Source organism: Dipodomys merriami, unplaced genomic scaffold (assembly GCF_024711535.1).
Source record: "Dipodomys merriami isolate MVZ:Mamm:240054 unplaced genomic scaffold, mDipMer1.0.p SCAF_5, whole genome shotgun sequence".
In the NCBI taxonomy this organism is placed as follows: domain Eukaryota; kingdom Metazoa; phylum Chordata; class Mammalia; order Rodentia; family Heteromyidae; genus Dipodomys; species Dipodomys merriami.
The window spans coordinates 8683533-8703601 of NW_027206068.1; the positions used below are offsets into that span (position 1 = coordinate 8683533).

At 40.4% G+C, this 20069-nt stretch overlaps 1 protein-coding gene and 1 non-coding gene across 3 annotated transcripts in view; both read left to right on the forward strand.

Annotated features, from left to right (window-relative positions):
- Window positions 1-20069, forward strand: part of Jazf1 (JAZF zinc finger 1) — a 328106-nt gene that overhangs the window by 145975 nt on the left and 162062 nt on the right. Inside the window, exon 1 of one of the 2 annotated variants that reach the window (XM_069996030.1) lies at window positions 17359-17620. The exons of the other annotated variant lie outside the window; for it this stretch is intronic. Within the exon in view, the coding sequence (XP_069852131.1) occupies window positions 17482-17620 (139 nt within the window). The 5' untranslated portion in view covers window positions 17359-17481. Of the gene's footprint in view, window positions 1-17358; window positions 17621-20069 lie in introns of those variants that run through there. 2 annotated transcript variants of the gene reach the window in all.
- LOC138810289 (U6 spliceosomal RNA) lies at window positions 13939-14045 on the forward strand. Its single transcript, XR_011367087.1, has one exon. It is a non-coding gene; the product is annotated as a U6 spliceosomal RNA (small nuclear RNA).

A 20069-nucleotide genomic window follows, 5' to 3' on the forward strand; every position in this document is an offset into this window, starting at 1 on the left:
TAATTCCTCATATCCCAAGTCCTGAGCTCGAGGTGCTCATTAGCAGGCAGTCTTCTCTCCATTTCCCAAGTCCTGCAGAGTCTGGCCATGCCTACAGAGACAGCCCCAGTGTCTCTTGGGCCCAACCAGTTTGGACTCATGTATGAGAGCCACCCCTTCTGCCATTATCTTCAGCCATTTTGTTAGTCCCACATTGCTGGACTTTTCTACCTTTTGTAAATGTTTTCATGTTTGTTAACTTTTGATACCATAGACCGTCCATGCCAGTGGCCACACAGTCCCCTCCTGTTTGTGTGAGCTGGAATTTTATTAGCTACATATCAAGCCCTGTGCTCTGTTCGCCAAAAGAGACTTAAGTGATGCAGTCCCTTCTTTGTTAAATGCAACTTGCAAGGTGCGTAGTAACATCTGGAAAAATAATGAAGGAATCAAGAGCCAAGCAGAAATGCTGGAGCTCCACATGCTGGTGAGGCGCTGAGGCGAGAACAGGACCTGTGGTAGGAGAACAGAAACATACAAAGGGAGAGCAAAGAGAATATTTATTTGATGCATGTTTAGATGGAAGGTCAGAACTTTTAAGACAATGCTGCCTCCATGCCAGTCCTGACCTCTGCCTGGTCACAGCTTCTCAGCCCAGCCATGCTTATTCCAACTCCAGCATAGGAAGCTGCCAGTCTTCTTGTGTGACTCCCACCCCAGCTTGAAAGGCACAAAGGACAAAGACCATTACATTAGGCTGCTTTGGGGATAGCCCTGCCCATATTCTAAACATGTTGGATAAATTCTTGTTAAAGTGAAGCTAAGGTTTCTTGTCTCACAAGCACCAGAGGCAACCTGATCCAGTGAGCGAGGTGGTATGCCCGACTCTCTTAAGCTGTTAACTCCCTGCAGAAGAGTGAAATATGCTGTTTACTGAGAGCCAGGGCAGGGCAGGCCTCCAGTGAGGAGGCATGGTGGGGCTTCACCGTCCCTTTAATTTCAAACTTAAGATATATGGATCTATGATTCTTGAAGAATGCCTAGGAGCTTTTTATACTAACTACTGAACTACAAGAGTGTTTATTGTGTTCTTGATCTCATTCTTTTGGAGAAAACATTTTCTTTCGTTTGTGTCTAAAACAGATCCTATACTTTTTCTTACAGAGAATTCACAGTACCCATTCGCAAGTTAAAAAAAAAAGGCAAAGGAAAAGGAAAATATGAAAGCAAGGAGAAATCATATTGTAACTATTCTACTTTAGGTACTATTTTTACATATATCCTGGCCATACAACTCCTAAAACTTACATTTGTTGTAAAGATCACAAAGAGAACCAGCCCATCTTCCTCTCTTGATTGTGATAGGCCCTTCTCGTGCTTTTAGAAAAGCAGAGGCTCCCACATGCAGAAAGAACAGGGGCATCCATTGCAAGTTCCAGACTGACAGGGCTGAGATGCACGCCCTTCCTCAGACAGTGGAAATAGCCACTGATGACCCCTGCTCACTCCTACTTTCCTTGTATCCACTTCTAAGGCTCTTCTTCCCCGAAGTCTGAGAAGACCTAAGGTGACTTCTCTCAGGATGTGAGGTGGAAGGGAGGTGGGTAGAAGGGAAGGGGAGTTGTCTCAATAGTCTTGGAGGACCCAGTCTTCCACCCACTGCAGAGGTTTAAAGAAAAGTTGCTTTGCCAAAAATAGATAGTAGATAGTTTAGGTAATTGATGAGGTGCCTGTGAACTCTGGTTTCTTTTAATGACAACTGTGCCCTTGCTGGTATGAATCATAACACAAGAATGAAAATGATGGATATATTCATCTGCATAGATCATGAGAAGGTTTGTATTTTCTTCATCCTGGGGCAGCTAGGTCAGGCTTGACAATCTCCTTAGTAAATTGTTTATGAAATACTTTTGGTGGAGACCAAAATAGAAATCAAAACTTTTATGATCCTTTCCCCCTAAACCAAAAGACAGAGGGAAATTATTTAAAGTTTAGGTTTTTAAACTAACACAAAGATAAATAAAAACTATTTTAAAGTCAAGATGGTAAGTGACGACCTGTATTTTATATTATAAATACTAGAAAGGTTCATAGTAACTCATACACTTTTTTTTTAGTGGTGCAAGTCTCAGTATGACAAATAGATAAAGGAAAGTTTACAAGATCTTTTCTACTCCCTTGCAAAGGTAGTGAGGCCAGACCTTGAAAGACTCATAGCCCACACTTGTGCAGACTTACCAGTTACACTTACCTTGCTGGTTTACCTGCATAGGGCCTCCCTCGTTACTTTTCTCAGTAAGGCACTGTTGAATCTTGCATGATTTTAGAAAGCTCTATAATTGGAATAGCCAGCCCAGAACTTTCCAAGTCTCCCCTTTTGGCAGTGAACCTGGCTGCAGAAACAGTTGAGTGGAACAAGACATTTAAAACTGTTTATCTCTTACTCCTGTCCACATTGATTTGTTTGTATTCCATGCCTGCCTTCCACAAGCCAGTAAAACTTGACTGCCCTAGTCAGGGCTGAGGCTGCCTGCTGCATCTGCACATTTAAACGGAATACTCCTTTTTAGTTCTTTAAAACCATGCCCCACCCTGAACCAGCCCCTCTAAGGGTTCCTGTTCTTTCTGGTTTGCTGAGAGCTACAGCTAGAGGCGCACACCCTGCAGAGCTCTGTGCTTTTTCTTTGAATCTCATGTAAAGGCTCACATGTTTTTACACTCATGTAATGAAATCAAGATGTATCATTAACTCTTCTAATCGCTTTGGACTTTGAAAGCAAAGATGTTTTTAGCTCATATTCCTGTGGCCTGTGCTTCTTCCGGAAAGTGCTCCACAACTGCCTAACTTTCAATAAATATATAACACATATTCTTTTCCATCACTTACATTACCCTAGAAATGAGCTACCAATGTGACTTGAGTGCCTTTTGTTTGTTGGTCATGGAGGCTGAACTCTGGGCCTGGCGCTGTCCCTGAGCTCTTGCAAGGCTAGTGCACTACCACTTGAGCCACAGCACCACTTCCGGCTTTTTTCTGGTTATGTGGTGCTGAGGAATCGAACCCAGGGCCTCATACATGGGAGGCAAACACTCTACCACTGAGCCAACTTCCCAGCCCATGCCTACTGTTTTGTTCCTCATACTAGCAAACATGGCTCTGATTATTTCAAATGAAAATAAGCCAGAGATGGTGGGTCTTTCACACCTATAATCCCAGCACTAGGAAGGCGAAGTCAGAAAGACACTGCCTCAAAAAAAAAAAAAAAACCTCAAGGAAAAGAAGAACACTTCTCTTTTTAAAAAATCTAAACACTTGGAAATATATATATTTATACATAAATATATATACTAGTTGCTTCAAATATTTAAACTAGTTTTCACTTTGTGTAGTACACCATTTCCTAAGAATGCCATAGATTTCCTCACTGTCGCCTTTCATTCTTTTTGGATCTCTATGTTCTGCAATCATTTTTACCCACTATACATCTGTTTAGGATAAGGAAATTTAGCAGTCGCCTTTGTAGTAACTTCCCATATGATTCCAGTATGTTCTACTGCATGTGTTTGATAGCTGATTATTCAAAAGGGAAGTTTTAGAGGGTTTTTCATCTGTTAGTAATTCCTTACTACAAACGAAGTGTGATGTATCAGATACTTGCTCTTGATTGCATTGTCTCATCCGGCTTTTTCGGCTTCATTCCTAAGATAGTTCCTAAGTTTCAACCAGAATTTTCTCAGTAAAACATTGCCATATTATTTAATGGCCCCTCATAAAAGTACATTGTTGGTTTTTTTAAGGAAGTTTGTTGGAAATTGTTTTCTTTTTGTTATTGTTTTTTTAACTTGGCAGAGCATTGAAAGAGAAAATCCTGTGCTGGGAACCATTTTCCTCCCTGGGGTCATCCTCTATGAAGGACTTGGCACAGTCCCTGAATCACTCCAGCCCTTGGAAGTGATTAAAGAAAAATGTAAGGAAGATATGTTAGGAATGTGACTATTAATAAAAGATGTCTGCATGTTTTAAGTTAGATAAAAAAATTTTTGCAAAATAATTTTTCCTTATTATGAAGAAATAAAAAATTTAGGAAATTTATATAAGGTTTCTATCCAAATAGAAATTATTCATTTTAAATGTAAAATTTCCATTTCAATTTTAATAAGGAAATCTTTTATTACCAGTCTTCCCAACTAGAAGGAAATGTCCATAATTTAGAGGACTAACCAGTATTTTTAACTCATCACTCTGAACAATGACTGACACCTAATAGAAACTCAGTCCCTATTTGTTGAATGAATGAAACATTGTCTATTACCATTCACCAATAGCTAATAGAGTTGTTAAGGCAAAGGAGACATTCCCAATATGCCAGATCTGGTCATTAATTCCAGTTAAACACACAAATCTGAGTTTTTTAAAACTTATTTGCATATATTAATTAATATATGCCTTGAGTAAATCACTTGCTTTGTGTCCAGGAGCCAAAATAGGCAGAATAGACAGGTGGTGAAGAATTCTGAAATATCTTTAAATATTAATTAACTGAATATATTACAGTCCAGATTTAGTATTAAGTGTTAATATGGCCATACTGTGGTATGTGCCATTTTGGAAAGTAGCAACATGCTTAATAATATTCAAGTAATAGCCCTTTGGTAAATAATATTTTTTCCTAGCCCAGCAAAGTTTTTATTTCTTTACTGTTTGAGAAGCAGTCTGAGTACCTTAGTATCATGTATGTTTGATATATTATATAAAGGAAAATAGTAACAATAAAATAAAATGTATAACAAGAATAAAACAATAAAGACAATATGTTGAAATGATCTGGGGGAAGAATGGGGGAAGGGAGAGAGAAAAATGAGGGAGGGGGTAACAAGTTAGACAAGAAATGTACTTACTACCTTATTTATGTAACTGTAACCCCCTGTATATCACCTTGACAATAAAATTAAAAATTTTTAAAAGAACAAAGTAAAATATATAAGAAAAATTAAAATCACTCTGAAATCTTTCTTATTCAAGATAACCACAGAAATACTAATGATAAAACATTTAAAAGTAATAATCACAGAAAATACATGGAGATTTTTTTCTAGGTGTGTGTGTGTGTGTGTGGTGTAGCAATACCAGGGCTTGACCTCACACCTCCAGTCCAATATTTTGCTGATAATTTTGGAGATGGATTCTTCAGACTTTTCTGCTCAGGCTGAAAAGCTTCTGAACTCAAAGTTCTGAATAGCTAGATTCACAAGCATGAGCTGGTATTTATATTTTTCAAAGTCTTCACACTTGAAGGCTTCGATAGTTTTAATGAAACACTACTTTAGCCTAACCTGTTTTTGAGGTGGCACTAAGCAACGGAATACCCAAAATTCTTGAGTAAAAGGTAGGTTAGTACTTGAGTATTTTAAATTTGGTTGAATTACATCGCTTTTCAGCAATATTATTCTTTTTTTTTTTTTTTTTTTTTTGTCGGTCGTGGGGCTTGAACTCTGGGCCTGGGCGCTGTCCCTCAGCTCTTCAGCTCAAGGCGAGCGCTCTACCACTTGAGCTACCGCGCCACTTCCGGTTTTCTGGTGATTTATTGGAGATAGGAGTCTCACGCGGTCTCTCCTGCCCGGGCTGGCTTTGAACCGCGATCCTCAGATCTCAGCCTCCTGAGTAGCTAGGATTACAGGCGTGAGCCACCAGCGCCCGGCAGCAATATTATTCTTATGAAATTATAATCCTGTTTTCATGAGGACAATTCTAGAAACCTTGTAAGTTCAGAGACCAAATTTTCAAATACCACGATTAAACTGGAGGGGAAGTTCTATTGTGATCGTTCAGAGAAAGGTAGAGATGCCTGTCTCCTCACTTCTATTACAGGCAGGGAAAAGAAAGAGGTAAGGAGCTGAAGACCAGCCTCCCACTCACTGTGTGTTACCTGGACTGAATCCTTTGCATCACTGCACTCCTATTTTATTAGCTGTCTTTGCAGGGTAGTAATGAGGTTTAACTAAGATGATTAAATACAGAGCCTGGCACAGACTGAGTGCTGAAGACATCTTTGTTGCCTCACACTTTACTTACTAATTTAGTGTTTATGTCATACCAGTGGATTGGTGTCTCCGACGATGAGTGTGCTTTTCTCACATTTCCAGCCTACGTTCTCCTCTCAGCTCTTCAGAAGCCCTGGTAAGAAGTTTAAGGAATCCCTTCCCAGATGCTGGCATTTCACAAGACAGTAAAATTTTTACCAAAAACACAACACAACCAAAAGCCTTTATCAACAAACTCGTCATTTTTATTTTGCCAATTTTTAAATACTTAAAAAAAAAGCCACCTCCAGTCAAAAATCAAAAGGACTGTTATTTTAATAGCCAGAAGAGAACATAGCAAATAGAGGGCCTTTCTTATCTAGTGTTTAATCTCCTGTCAGAGATCAAAAACATTGAGGAATTATTCTTCCCTAACAGCAGACACAAAGGTATTTCCTTCTCAGTGGACTCAACAACTGCCCTGCCCCCAAGGGAGCCCCTTCCTTTGCTTTCAGGTAGCCCGCAAGACAGTCATGGGGCTGGGGCCTGGGCTCACCTCGCCTGACAAACCAGCTCAGCTGTTACCATTTAGGGGCCTAGTCTGTGGTGAAGCTAGAGCTCCGAGTCCTAAATGCCCATAAATTAAAGAATCTGTTTTTAAACATGGGTAATGGAAAAAGACTCACTGGCGAATAGGAGGGAAGGTGTGAAGCCCACTCAGGGTAGCAAATCAAATCAGTTTCTGACCTGATGTGGGGGAAAACTGAGGTAAAGGGCTAGTAAGTTGTAAGCAACTCTGTGGCCCTTCCTTTTAACCACTCCCCACCCAGCATACAGCTAGTTAGCTTCTATCTCCAGGCTTGATGGCTTCAAGAATCCTTAATTTGGTTCTATTCAATTGAAAGTGACTAATGGGTGTAACAAAGCTCTGGGTTAGGAGCTAAGTCTGGGGTCTGTAAACTCTGGCTAGTCTTCATGAGAATTACTCTTTACAAAACCAAAAGTTGCAAAGATCATTTATGTTTGTAAACTTGAAAAGGGAGCATTTTCCTGGTCCTTTAAATAGTTACACTGGTAGTATCCACACTGTTTACCAGACTCCCCATACTTGGGAAAGTCTCTTGATGAGAATGTCATCAGGAGGAATATGGTTGTATTCAGTATACACCTCGTGCACATGTTCTCACCGGAGAGATCCCTTCATAGGAAAAAAGAGCTGACACAGGTTGCAAAGCAGGATATTATCAATCCACCAGTGCCATGGACTGCCTCTTTTGTGTCTAAACAGCACAGTGTTCTTATGTCCCTCTCTATACTACATTCTCTTTTTATATTCCTCTTTGTGGAGGATATTCTCTAGGCCTAAAGTACGAAGGAAAACCAAAACATTGCTGACTACTCATTCCACAGTTAGAGCAGGTAGTGTGGACCAGCTCCACAACTTAGATTTTTCCTTAGATTTGTCTTTAGAAGCCACTTTTTTGCTGTCAGCACCAGGATAAGGTTGTAAGACTAGGAGGCAAATACCCTCTCCATATGCTGTGATCTAAGACTCAAGCTAGAGGGCAAGGTGGCTGTATGACTGGCTGACCATAAGTTCTAATTTGTCCTGGCTCAGCCTGGTCTGCACATTTTTCTTGGTACAATTAATTGCACACTTTTTTTACTCTAAGAGGTATCCCAATGATTTGGACAATAAATCATATGGTTACCCTACTTAATCACTTGCATATAACCCACCATAACTTAGTGAAGTTTGGTGCCAAGCCTCAGAATACAAACAATGCATATGACTAGAGTAACCCAGCTCTGCCCCATTGCTTATAGACCTCTGACCAACACAGAAGGCTGATCTAGATATTAGGGCCTCAGTAACCTGGCAGAGATCTATCCATTTCCCAATAGCCCAACATCTGGTGGTATATAGGACATACTGACATCACATAGCCAAGCCAGAAATTAAGGGTTAGGAGTTGATGGTGTAAGTACAAAGTATATATGCTCCCAGACAAATGATGCAGAGTATATCTTTTTTCATGACTCTAAAGCTGACCAGGAGCCTGCAGATCATTACACATGTCCCTAGCCCAGGAAAAGATTACATTCAAAATTCAAGGTACAGTTTCTACTCAATGCTTCTTGATTTCATACTTTCCTAAAGTCAAACTATTAAGTCAGAGACTATCTGCAAAATTGTAAAGCCATGATTGATCTCCTCATCTCCCCTAGCCCTCAGTGAACACATGACCTTCCAACTTAAGTATATTTTAAATGGTCTGTTTTTTTAAAATTCTTAATAATTGGGGCTGAAACATAGCCATGTAGGGCAAAGCAAGTCAATTAACCTTCAGTGTTTTCATCTGTTTTATGAGAACAAGCATATTCCCTCCCACCCATGTTAGTTCTTGTGAAGATTCAGTTTTTCTGTCCAGAACCCATTAGATACACTGGAAGTTTGATTTAATTAAGGAAAATGGAATAAAGCATTAAATGGCTTGAGAATGAGAACTAATGTCTTTTAGAAAGTGTCTTTGGTAAGTAGCATTTCTTCAGCAAAGAGATAAAGTAGATAATCTCCAAGAGGTAAGGAATGAGGTCAAGAGCAACCTGTGAAAGTTGCAGTATCATGTGGATACCATTGGTGGGAGATGAGATCCAGATAGTGCTAATCCTGAGTGTGGCAATCTCGCGCTGGGGTGTAGCTGTGGCTATTGTTTCCCTGTATCCAAGGCTTTCTTTTCCTGGAAAAATCTTGTTCATTTTGCAAGGGAATAACCCTCTCTCATGCTACAGTTGACATGGTGCTTTTGGATGTAGTTAGCCTATGGAATCTTGGCCAAACACTGCAGAATCTTCGTGATGCTCTTGGTTAGGTTACAGATTCATTCATTCATTAGGACAAAGGTTCTAGCTTGTATATCACTTGAGCTCTCAAATTGCAGGCTCAGAGCCTGACATGTAAGGGGAGGGAAGAAGGAGAAAAATAATTATTTTCCCTAGGACACTTAATGACTATTTAATCACCCCCAACAGACTCACTGAAATCTACTCTGGGCCTTTCTACAGCATCTCTACTCTGCAACAACAGTGTTTTTCCAGTCATACAAAATTCATCATCTGTTCAGGATCCTTAGCTACTTATTGTTAATTATCAGATAGTACTCTCTCATGCCTCAGTTTCCTCCTCCGTAAAATGAAGTTGATACTGGTTATTTTGAGGTCTAAATGAATGTGTATGTGTGTATGTCCCTGTGTTTGTATATGCATATAAAGACTCCTCACCAAAATTGTTTCTGCTCTCTCACCCAACCATTATTGTCTCTGCAATTCCTTTGTTCCCGACTCTAGAACTTCTGACACACTATTCCCTCTTCCTAGACATTTTTTCCTCTCTTGTCCAACTATTTTCTTTCTTCAACTTAAATACCATCACTTCTGAGAAGCCTTTACTAATTCTCCAAGTGTAGGTTAATATAATGCCCTTCCTGGGGCTCATTCTTTCACAAAGCATTTATCCATAGTGTCTGTGGGTCTTAATTTGTCCATAGCATTTATCATACTGGATAGTAGTTGTCTGCTACTTGTCAGCCATTTTCCTGCTAAATTGTCTGCCCCACCATGCAAGAACACAGGCCATATAGTTCACTTCATCTAGACTATTAACACACATCCCAAGTACTTATCCATAGTTCTTGAATGAGTAGATGAATACAGGGTGTTTTCTGGTGCTTTTACAAAATACCTGAGGCTGCTACTTCATAAAGAAAAGAGTTTATTTGCTTCATAGTTTGGGGGGCTTTAAGCCCAAGAATTGGACAGCTTTATGTATTCAACCCCTGCCAACAGTCCCCTTGGCTATATCATAATGTAGCAGAGAAACAGGAAGAGAAGCATACAGAAGAGACCCAAATTGTGAGATGACCTTGCTTTGTAACAGCCTACTCTCCTATAGGTACTGTGAGAACTATATTAATCTCTTCAGAGGGTGATCCCTCATGATCATATTACCTCCAACTAGATCCTGCCTTTTAAAGGGATTGCCACCTTATACATCACCACACTGAGGACCAAGTTTTCACACATGCATCTTAGGGGACAAACCACATCTGAACCATAGCCCAGGCTAAACAAGAAGTCCTTTCTCTAGGATTAAGCCTAGTTGATAAGTGCTTCCAACTGCCAAGGTCCTATGTGGAATAGACCCTTTCTAATCCTCACATTAGGTGATTGTTTGACCCCAGGAAACTGGAATTATAAAAACTTACATGAAGAAATAGAAGTGAATTCTATTTTCACACCCAGCCCCACTTTTCCTCATGAATTAAAATGTAATTAGAATGTTGAAAGGGGTGACCATTGATCAAGACTCATATTCATAAACTGTTAAATGTACTTTGTACACTACTTAAAGGTAAAAACATATTTAAAATGTAATTGGAAAACTGCTTTGAATTATTTTTGGGTTCATTTATGATATTTTGAAAACTTTTTGTCAGTGGCCTAAGTTTGGTCCATTAGAAAAGATACAGTGACTTCAGTGAGTCCACCATTCTGTATGTTGGGAGAGACTAAATTAGAAGAACTATTCGCACTTCAAAAATATCTAAAATCATAGTGCTGTGTGATTGGACTCCCATCTTTTATCATTTGCGAAATTCTCAAGACCATTCTAAGCCATGGTTTGAAGCTGTTGGAGACATTTTTGCCAGTACTAATCCTGTTTTTGCTGAAAACACATATCAAACATAAGTATATAGCAGTAATCAAAAAAGTCCCAGGCTTTCAGAGAACAGGAACTTCATCTCATATGTCTTTTAAGTCCTCTTAATGTCAAGCATAGTGTTATATACTAAATGGGCACTCCATAATGTCTCAAGATTATAATTAATGACATTATTAGACTGGTCCCATATATATACACATACAACACACATGACTAGAAAGTAAGAAAGCAGCATGGACAAGTTGAACCCTTTGGATGATTCTGGGCACCTTGTTTTCTAGAATTTTTTTAGATTTTCTACTTTCCCTATAGCCATCTGTTATTTTTAATCAACAAAAAATTAAATGTTTTTGTTTTACACAGATGGGGTTTTGCCCTGTTGGCATTATAAACCACACACCACACTACCACGCCCTTTTTGGTAGGCAGCAGTAGACCTTGGTCTAATCCATTTCATAGCAGCAATTCTTTGATTCATTGGGATGTTCAGGGTGTTCTGGTGCCACGTGAGGAGTTCTTACGGTGGAAATTTGGAAAGATTTTGTCTGGAAAAATCAGGTAAAGGCAGTACTATGTTTTGTCAGATTCTTAAGATAGATGACTTAACATTGCTGTAAATGTCTCCACATGTATCATTGTTTGCCCCAAACTACTTATACTGAAAGAGCAAATGCTGACCTCCCCTGGGAGGCTTTTCTGGTATCTCCCCCACCAGCATTTCCCTGACTGAGATGAGTTTCTCCATTTTGGTGCTTTATGGTGACCAGGCCCTGTCCTGTTCCGTTGGCAGGAGCTCTCGGGTACAACAGTACCCTCAAAGTGATTTGAATGCACTAGCTTTGATACCACCTCAGAGTCTACAAGTGGAAGATTGCTGGCCTACATCCATTACTGGGTAGCTCCAGGGTATGTTGTGAAGAGAAATTTAATTTCGAAATTCCATAGACTTGAGTTATTTTTCTATTTCCTTCTTTCCTCTCTTAGAATTCATGAGGCAGGAGGGGGGCAGTTTGGTTAGTATTGAAAGCTCCAGCTGCAATTTTCATTTCACTTTTAAAACAACCAATAAGTTTTAGTAACTCTCCTGCCCAAGTCTCAAGTGCCAGATAAGAAATACTCAGCCAAGAACTCCAAACACTTAGAAAGAGTGGCACTTATTAGAGGCACCAGCACTGAGGCAGTTGAAATGTAAATGCCAGGACCCCATTAAGCAGCAGGCACCTCCCCTCACTCCTGTGTTCATGGTATGAATTCGTGTCATTTTTTAAATCCTGTAAAATTTAAGAGACAGTAGAAATATTCTTACCAGTTTCTGCTTAGAGCTGTCCATGCGTCATGAACCATATAACCACAAGATGTCAGTATGGTATCAGTCCTGTATAACACAGAATGAAAATTGTGCCTCCTTCAGTTTCTAAACTGTAAGAGGGATACTCCTGGGGTTGCTGACTGGCCCTGCCCATTTCCTTTTGTGGAGTATCTCCCTACCAACTGCACTTCTAATGATTTTCCCTGTCTACTTTTCCATTTGCTCACAGCTCATCAGAAAGCTATTCTTGGTTCCTTCTACATAGTTTCCTAACTCCTACTTATGTCCCAAATAACTTTAGAAATTCCCTCTTTTTGGTGTTATCCCCATGTTCTACTTTTAAAAATTACCAAAAGATTTAAATTATAGCTTAGTTTTATCTCTTATCAAAGGAAAGTTTTAATAGTTCAAGACAAAAAAATGGTAAATACTAGAGCTTGTTTGTTCTTCTAAATTATAAAAACTTAGACAATGGCGGGGAGGGGGGCGGGCAGGGGGAAATGGAGCTCAAAGTCATAGCAACCAAGCAAAGCAAGATGGGGATAGTAATGCTCTGGGAAGCATGTGCACACTAAGGCCTCCATGTACAACGTGCATGTGCTCTTTTTCAGCTTTGGAGAGAGGTAGGTATGTAGCAATTTTTCTTTTTTTGTCAGTTTATTGGGGATGAAAGCCTAGGCTGGCTTCGAACCAGATCCTTCAGGTCACAGTCTGTTTAGCAGCTAGGATTACAGGTATAGGCCACCAGCACTTGGATTCTAATTTGGTGGTAGATACAGATGAGCTGGCTTCCCATAGTTAGCTAACAAACTAGTGGCAGAATCTGCATTGAGTTGGTTTTCCCTAGAGCCTATAACCAGCTAAAGTCTAGTAGTATTGCTTGTATGTTTGCATCATAAAACAAATGAAAGAGAAGCCTTAAGAACTCATTCATGCATTTGTTCTACAAATACCTCCCCAGAGTTCTGGTTACACAGTATGTACCATCTTATGAATAGTGCAGTGGTCTATTAAATATATTCACTGGCCTCAAGAAGCTAAATAAAATTAAAGGGTTTTTTTTTTTAAGATATATGCATATAGGTCAATTTAGACAGAAGAGGCAATACCACTTCTTGGAATGGATGGAGAGGTCACAAGCGTAGAAGGGCTCTGATGTAGGTGGATCTTTCTGAGGGTTATCCATTAGATCAACCTTCAATAAATCTACTAAACGAGGAGAGTATTGCCAAGGTCACTTCTACCCTGACACTCTGATTCTGAGGTGGAATGTGAGAAGGAGGTATAATCCAAGCCGACAGAGGTTGCCACCTCTACGTGCCTGAGAACCCAGACATGGTAGGATTGTGTGTAATCCTCTCTATAGGTGGTCTGGGCTGAAAAGGACAGGTGGGAGCAAGACAAGAGGTATGGCATGATTTGTCAGGGCTGTTTCCAGTTTCCCAGTCCCTGGCTTTGACACAGAGCACAGATCTGAAGCTTTTGGAAAGATTCAATGGGAAGCATTTCAGAGGGCTTCTGGAATATAACTTGAGAAGTACTGGGCTGGTATAAGGAGAACTTGGCGGAGTGCAGCTGGAGAGCCACAAGGATGACTGCACATTTGAAAAACAAGACCTGAGAGGCGAGGTTAGGGAAACAGTTGTTACATAACCTGGAGCTCTTCCGAGGACCGTGGCAAGCTTCTGAGAAGAACACATACTTGGTATCTAAATACCTGAAGCAATGACTGGCCCTTTTTGTTCATATCAAGTAAGGGTAGATTCCAACTGAACTATGAAAATGAAAATTTTAGACTTAATCTGTAAAAAAAAAAAAAAAAAAAAACACACTTTTCCCTACAGCAGTTGTAAAAATGGAATGTATTGTGAAGTATATAGAATGTTGTCTTAAAAGAATACATTGAGTGTTCGCTTCGGCAGCACATATACTAAAATTGGAACGATACAGAGAAGATTAGCATGGCCCCTGCGCAAGGATGACATGCAAATTCGTGAAGCGTTTCATATTTTTGGGACAAACAAGTCGTTTAAGGATTCAGGTGGACCTGTTGCAACAAGGAGAATTACAAAATGTCATGTCAAAGCAAGCTTTACAATGTCGGTGGGGGGGGGAGGGGGGTATGATTGGGTGGGGGGAGGGGGGAGGCTGGGAAGGGAGGTGAAGGGTAAACAAAGGAGGAGGCTGCAATGCTTGGTAAGAAATGTATGCATTATCCTGCCAATGTAATTGTAACCCCTCTGTACAGTATGTTCTCAAATAAAATAAAATAAAATTTAAATTAAAAAAAAAAAAAGAATACATTGAGCCAGGTGCCAGTCGCTCACTCCTGTAATCCTAGCTACTCAGGAGGCGGAAATCTGAGGCTCTCAGTTCAAAGCCAGCCTGGGCAGGAAACTCTGTGAGACTCTTATCTCCAATTAAAAAAAAAACCAACAAAACACTAGAAAACGAAGTGGCGCTGTGGCTTAAGCGGTACACCACTCGCCTTGAGCTGAAGAGCTGAGGGACAGCACCCAAGCCCAGAGTACAAGCTCCACGACTGACCAAAAAAAAAAAAAGAATACATTGGGAGCCAGGCACCGGTGGCTCATGCCTATAATCCTAGCTACTCAGGAGGCTGAGATCACAATCAGCCTAGGGAGGAAAGTTTGTGAGACTCTTATTTCCAATTAACCACCAGAAAACCAGAAGTGGCACTGTAGCTCCAGTGGTAGAGCGCTAGCCTTGAGCTGAAGAGTTCAGGGACAGTGCCCACGCCCAGAATTCAAGCCCCACAACCTAAAAGTAAAAATAAAAAAGAATACAGTGGAACCTTTCTATATTAGGATGCTAGAGAGGACAGGCTTAATTGTACACTATAGGATAGGTAGAATCTAGTTTCTGATGTATTTGGTTTGGGGGACATGATTGGTCCAGAGAATATTAGTTTGCAAGAACAGTGATTCATAATGGTCATAATAATAGATTCTGAACAGTATGATTCTGGAACATGAAATGGGGTGCCATTGCTACTTTTACCAGGCCACAGGTATAAAATGGCATTGTTTCTGTCTAATTAGGATGCATGATCATCCTGATTCTGGAGCTGCTTTGTAACAGCAGTCTTCTTAAAATATAAATCTCATTTTCTTTCTGCTTAGAAATGTCTGTGTCACACCCAGCAATGGCCTGAGTAGCATCATTGAGAACCAGCTTTGGAGCCTCTCTCAACTTTATCAGTCTGTGCTGATGTGGCTCCTTGCAACACACTAGCACCTTCTCACCCCTCTAGTCTTTGCCTCACAGTCTCCTGTATCAGAAACCTCACTTTCATGGACTCAGCCCACTCCTTTCTTGCCCTTTGCCTGGCTGGCTCCTCATGTTTCCAATCATAGCTGAAACATCATCTCAGAAAGGCCTTTCTGGAATAATCTTGTTATTTTCCTTTTTAGTTTTCCTTCTTGATTCTATCATGGAAACAATTTTAAATCTTTCATAAATCATGTCTATATCATGAGGACAGGATTTCAATGGTTCTACTAAACCGCTTTGTGTTGCTGTAATGAAATACCAGGAGACAACTAACTTTATAAAGGATGACTTTTATTTAGGTCTTTCTGGAGGTTCAAGTGAATGGTGTAGGCATCAGTTCAGCTCTAACAAGAATGTGTAAGGGAGAAAGAGATTGCATCTCAAGATTGAGTTTTGTGTGAGCCTGAATTGTTCTTTCTCAAGAACTGACTTAAGGTCCCATAAGAAGTGCCTTAATTTCTTCAGAGGACAGCACCACAACCACCTAAGAACATTCCACTAGGCCCCAACTTTTCCAAGTCTACACCACCTCCCAACATCACACTGATGACCAAACACCCAAAATAGAAACACTCAGAGGACACACAAGCATCTCACCCATGTTGTACCCAGTGCCCAGAACACAGCTGTGTGATAAATAGGTATAGAATGCATTTACTATCTATGGATATCTCAATGTAGACTAATCTGTCTCCTGACTTCCCTTCTGTCCAAAGATCTAAGGTTCTAAAATGTGAACTCAGCTACATTTGACAAATTCATTCTTCAGCAGAACTGGTTGAACATCTATCATGTGCATATCCTATGCTAAAGGTAGTCTAAAATCCCTGACCTTCAAGAATAGAGAGTGTCTAGCAGAAGAGGCAACATGAAACTGTAACTGAATCAAATCACTATTTGACTGTGTCCTGTGCTAAGGAACCAGACAGCTGTTACTCTCTACCTTCCCTTTCTCAGTTCTGTCTCCCTGTTTTGGGGGGAAGGCGGTGCTGAACTCAGGGCCTGGGACTGTCCCTGACCTTCTTTTTGCTTGAGGCTACTGCTCTACCACGTGAGCCACAGTTCCACTTTTGGCTTTTTGCTGGCTTGTTGGAGATAAGAGTCTCACACTTTCCTGCCTAGGCTGGCTTCCAAGTATAATCCTTAGATCTCAACTAGGATTACAGGTGTGAGCCACCAGCATCCTTCCTTTCTGGTTACTTATATCCTTATTAATCCTTCCCGGGAATGTAAATCTTATGGAAGAGATTTTTCTCCTTTTCTTCACTGCTGTATTTCTACCTGGGACATAGTGAGTATCCAAGAAATATTTGTTCAATAAAAGAAGAAATGATGCAGAAGAAGGCAGAGGCTCCCAAACCCAGGCTTCCTGTAGGAGTTTAATACCCTGCTTATGGAAGTGTTCTGTTTGATTTCTACTAAGGGTGGAGAAAGGACAGTAGATAGTAGGTAATGGTATGGTCATAGGCAAGAGAAACCAGCAGGAGTGTGATACTGGCATGTTTGGTCTAGAAGACAAACCAATGAGCTTTCAGTTTTGTTTCTTGAACTTGAAAATGATGTCTCTCTACCCCTTTGGTCTGGCTAATAGCCAAGGTGAAGGTGTTGGGCGAAGGCTGGCTGCCATGAACATTCCTCAGTGCTGGCAATGAGGGAAGCAGTGTAAAAATAGCAAGTGGGAACATGTGAACAGCCAAAGCAGCCCCACTGGCTGAAAGATTTAAATTCAGTTTATGGATTGTCCAGGTTTCTTAGTCCTCTTTCCTATGAATTCCTATTCTGGGGATTTCAAACATTCCTCAAAGGTTAGAAAATGTAAGCAGTAAGTCAATGAGTTGATAGATCAATCGATAGCTCTAGGCTAGCCTTAGAAGCACTGTTTGATATAGGAGGCTGCTGGGGCAGGGTTTTATCTCTAACAAAGGCAATCCACTCTACAGCAAAGGACAGACAGGCATAGGTGGATGACCAAGTGGCTTGCCCTGAAGAACCAGTAGCCATCCACCAAGCGATTTATGCATGCAGGACTCTGAAGCTGTTTTGTCCTCATTAAAATACACTTGGTGTCTAAAGGGCAGCAATTGACCCTGAGTCACCATTTGAAGAGAATTCACTGAAATACAGGACCTGTGGAAACGAATCTACCTAAGGCAAAATGTCCAGGCCTATGAGGACTGTTGGGAGAGACCAACCTAGGTGCCTGGGGAAGAGGGCCCAAGTTATTTGCCACATGATTCTCCTTCAGGGAGCAGATAACCTTCCACTGAACGAATCCATAGCAATAGTTAGACAAGGTAAGTTTCAGGCTTGCTATGAACATAGCATCCTTATCTATACAAATACTGCCCCTTTTCTAGTGGCATGGGAGGGGGAGAAATGAATGTGTATAATTTTTGTAGCTTTGAAATTTTTTTTGTACCAGTCCTGGGGCTTGAAGTTAGGACCTGGGCACTGTCCCTGAGCTTTTGTGCTAGTAAGCTAGTGCTCTATTTCTTGAACCACAGCTCCACTTCTGGCTTTTGGGAGGGTAATTAATTGGAGATAAGAGTCTTATGGACTTTCCTGACCAGCTAGTTTTGAACCACAATCCTCAGATCTCAGCCTTTTGAATAGCTAGAATTAGAGGTGTAAGCCACCAATACTTGGCCAAAATATTTTTAATTACAAAAATTTACAATGTATTTAAAGATACATAATAATGCATCTGTATATTCACCCTTCTACTTTCAATGTCTCTGAACATCACTTAATTTTTAGCAGCCTTATTTTAGAAAATTAGAACAGTTCCTATGTATTCTGTTTTTTTTTTTTCATCCTCTATCTTGAATTAGTATTGTCACAATGAATCAAACTGGTATATTACCAACTACTTTATTCAGATGACTACAGTTTTTACCTGATGTCATTTTTCTGTTCCAGGACCATATTATATTTAGCTATTTTTTCTCCTTAGGCTTCTTGGCTGTCTCTGCCAAATTCCCTTATTTTTAAAACAAAATGATACTCTTTCTTATGTGGCTGGCAGAATTGCCCAAGAAAAGCTATGCCATGGTTCTTTGAAGTCTGTGAAGATCTCTGTCAGTAATGGTCAAACTTCAACTGTATCAGGATTTTAAACATGGAACTTACTAAAATGCTAAATTGCAGTCTTCCCTCTCCACCACCTCTTACCCCTACAGTTTGTACTTTTGAACACTCTGGATTGGGGAAGGGGCTGAGGATTTCGCACTGCCTGCACACAGGTGAGGTTTGCCATTGTCCTGTGGGAGAGCTTGACATCTTCATGCCACTCTCTCAAGTAACAGAATCTTTTTAGAGGCCATTATTTCCTTTTTACTTCTGCTCCACAAACTCCTCAAAGATTAATTGTCACACAACCAAAAGTATTCAACTTTCTGACATGAAGATTTATCACTACTGGCTCAAGTCCACAGAGTAGGTCACCAGCAATGGAGAAAGAGGTTCTGCCTGGGTTACATCATGACTGTATCTGTGTCACTGGTCAGTGGCTTGTGTGGTTAAAGAGTGACTGGGGACTAGTAAAAAGTGCCCTTTTGGGAAAAGCAAATGTACTTGGCCACTTCCTTATTCCCTTCATCTCTTAGAAAAAGAATCTCTTAAACTGGTACTAGTTGAGGAAAAGTACAAAACTGGTACTAGTTGAGGAAAAGTATAATTTTCCCCAAGTAATTTTAGTTTAATATCTATTTGGGTGGCTGTTAGAAACTTGGATTTAAACCACTGTATTTTTACAGCTGCAGAATCTAGTGCTTGAGTTGATTTAATAAGCAGCCATGAGTTTGTTTTCTGGCCCACATATGCTATTGGTTGCTTTTGGGAAAAAATTTTTTTAAACTAATCTTGGGCCTATTTCTAGGAAATTGTGCTGATTTATTTACATATTTGTGGCAGTCTGTTATATTGGCTAGCCACACCTTAATTCTGAACAGTAGCAGACACATTATGAATGATTCACACACTTAAGCCACATAAATTAAAGACTACAGGTTGAACTGGAGTCAAAGTCCACTGGCTCTGGTCTTTCTGTGGCAAGCAGACAAATAGAATTGAAGATTTGTGTGATCAGTTCTTCGTTTGCTGTTTCTGATAGTGTTACTGTCCTTGGCCACCCAGAAAAGTTTGTCATATGTTATATGTGTCACCTAATAATCATTTTCAATTTAGTCAGAGGGGCTGGGACTGTGCTAAGATATAAAAGGTCCGCTGGGTTGAGAATCAGAACCACTGGCTTCCAGGGAGAGAATGGCATTGGGGAGGAGAGACTTTCAGCAATGTGATAAATATGAACACGTGACAACCAGGGAAGCAGTGGGAGAGTCACTACCCAGGCTTGGGTTGGTGTTAAAGGAGGGGGAACATTTCTCAAAGTTTCATCTGCTGAATAATCACAACAGATGAAAAGTTTGGATTCACAAGTGACTGCTAATAGATGGGGAAATCTTCAGGAGATTAAGCTTTCTTCTACAATGCAATATGATCATATGAATCTGAACTCTCAATGCCAGTCAGTAGCAAAGGGCCAGATGAGGTCATACCTGGGTAGCTGGCATACCCTCTGACTCCATAGTCCTCCGCCGGAAATGCCTATTTGAGTTTTATCCTGAGGATCACCAAGACTCCTCAGGCTCCACTTCCCTTCTATCTGAATGGAAACAGCTCAAGAGTCCACCCACACCTGCTATAGCTACCTTAACCAATTTTCTTGCCAAGAATTTCGGGTCT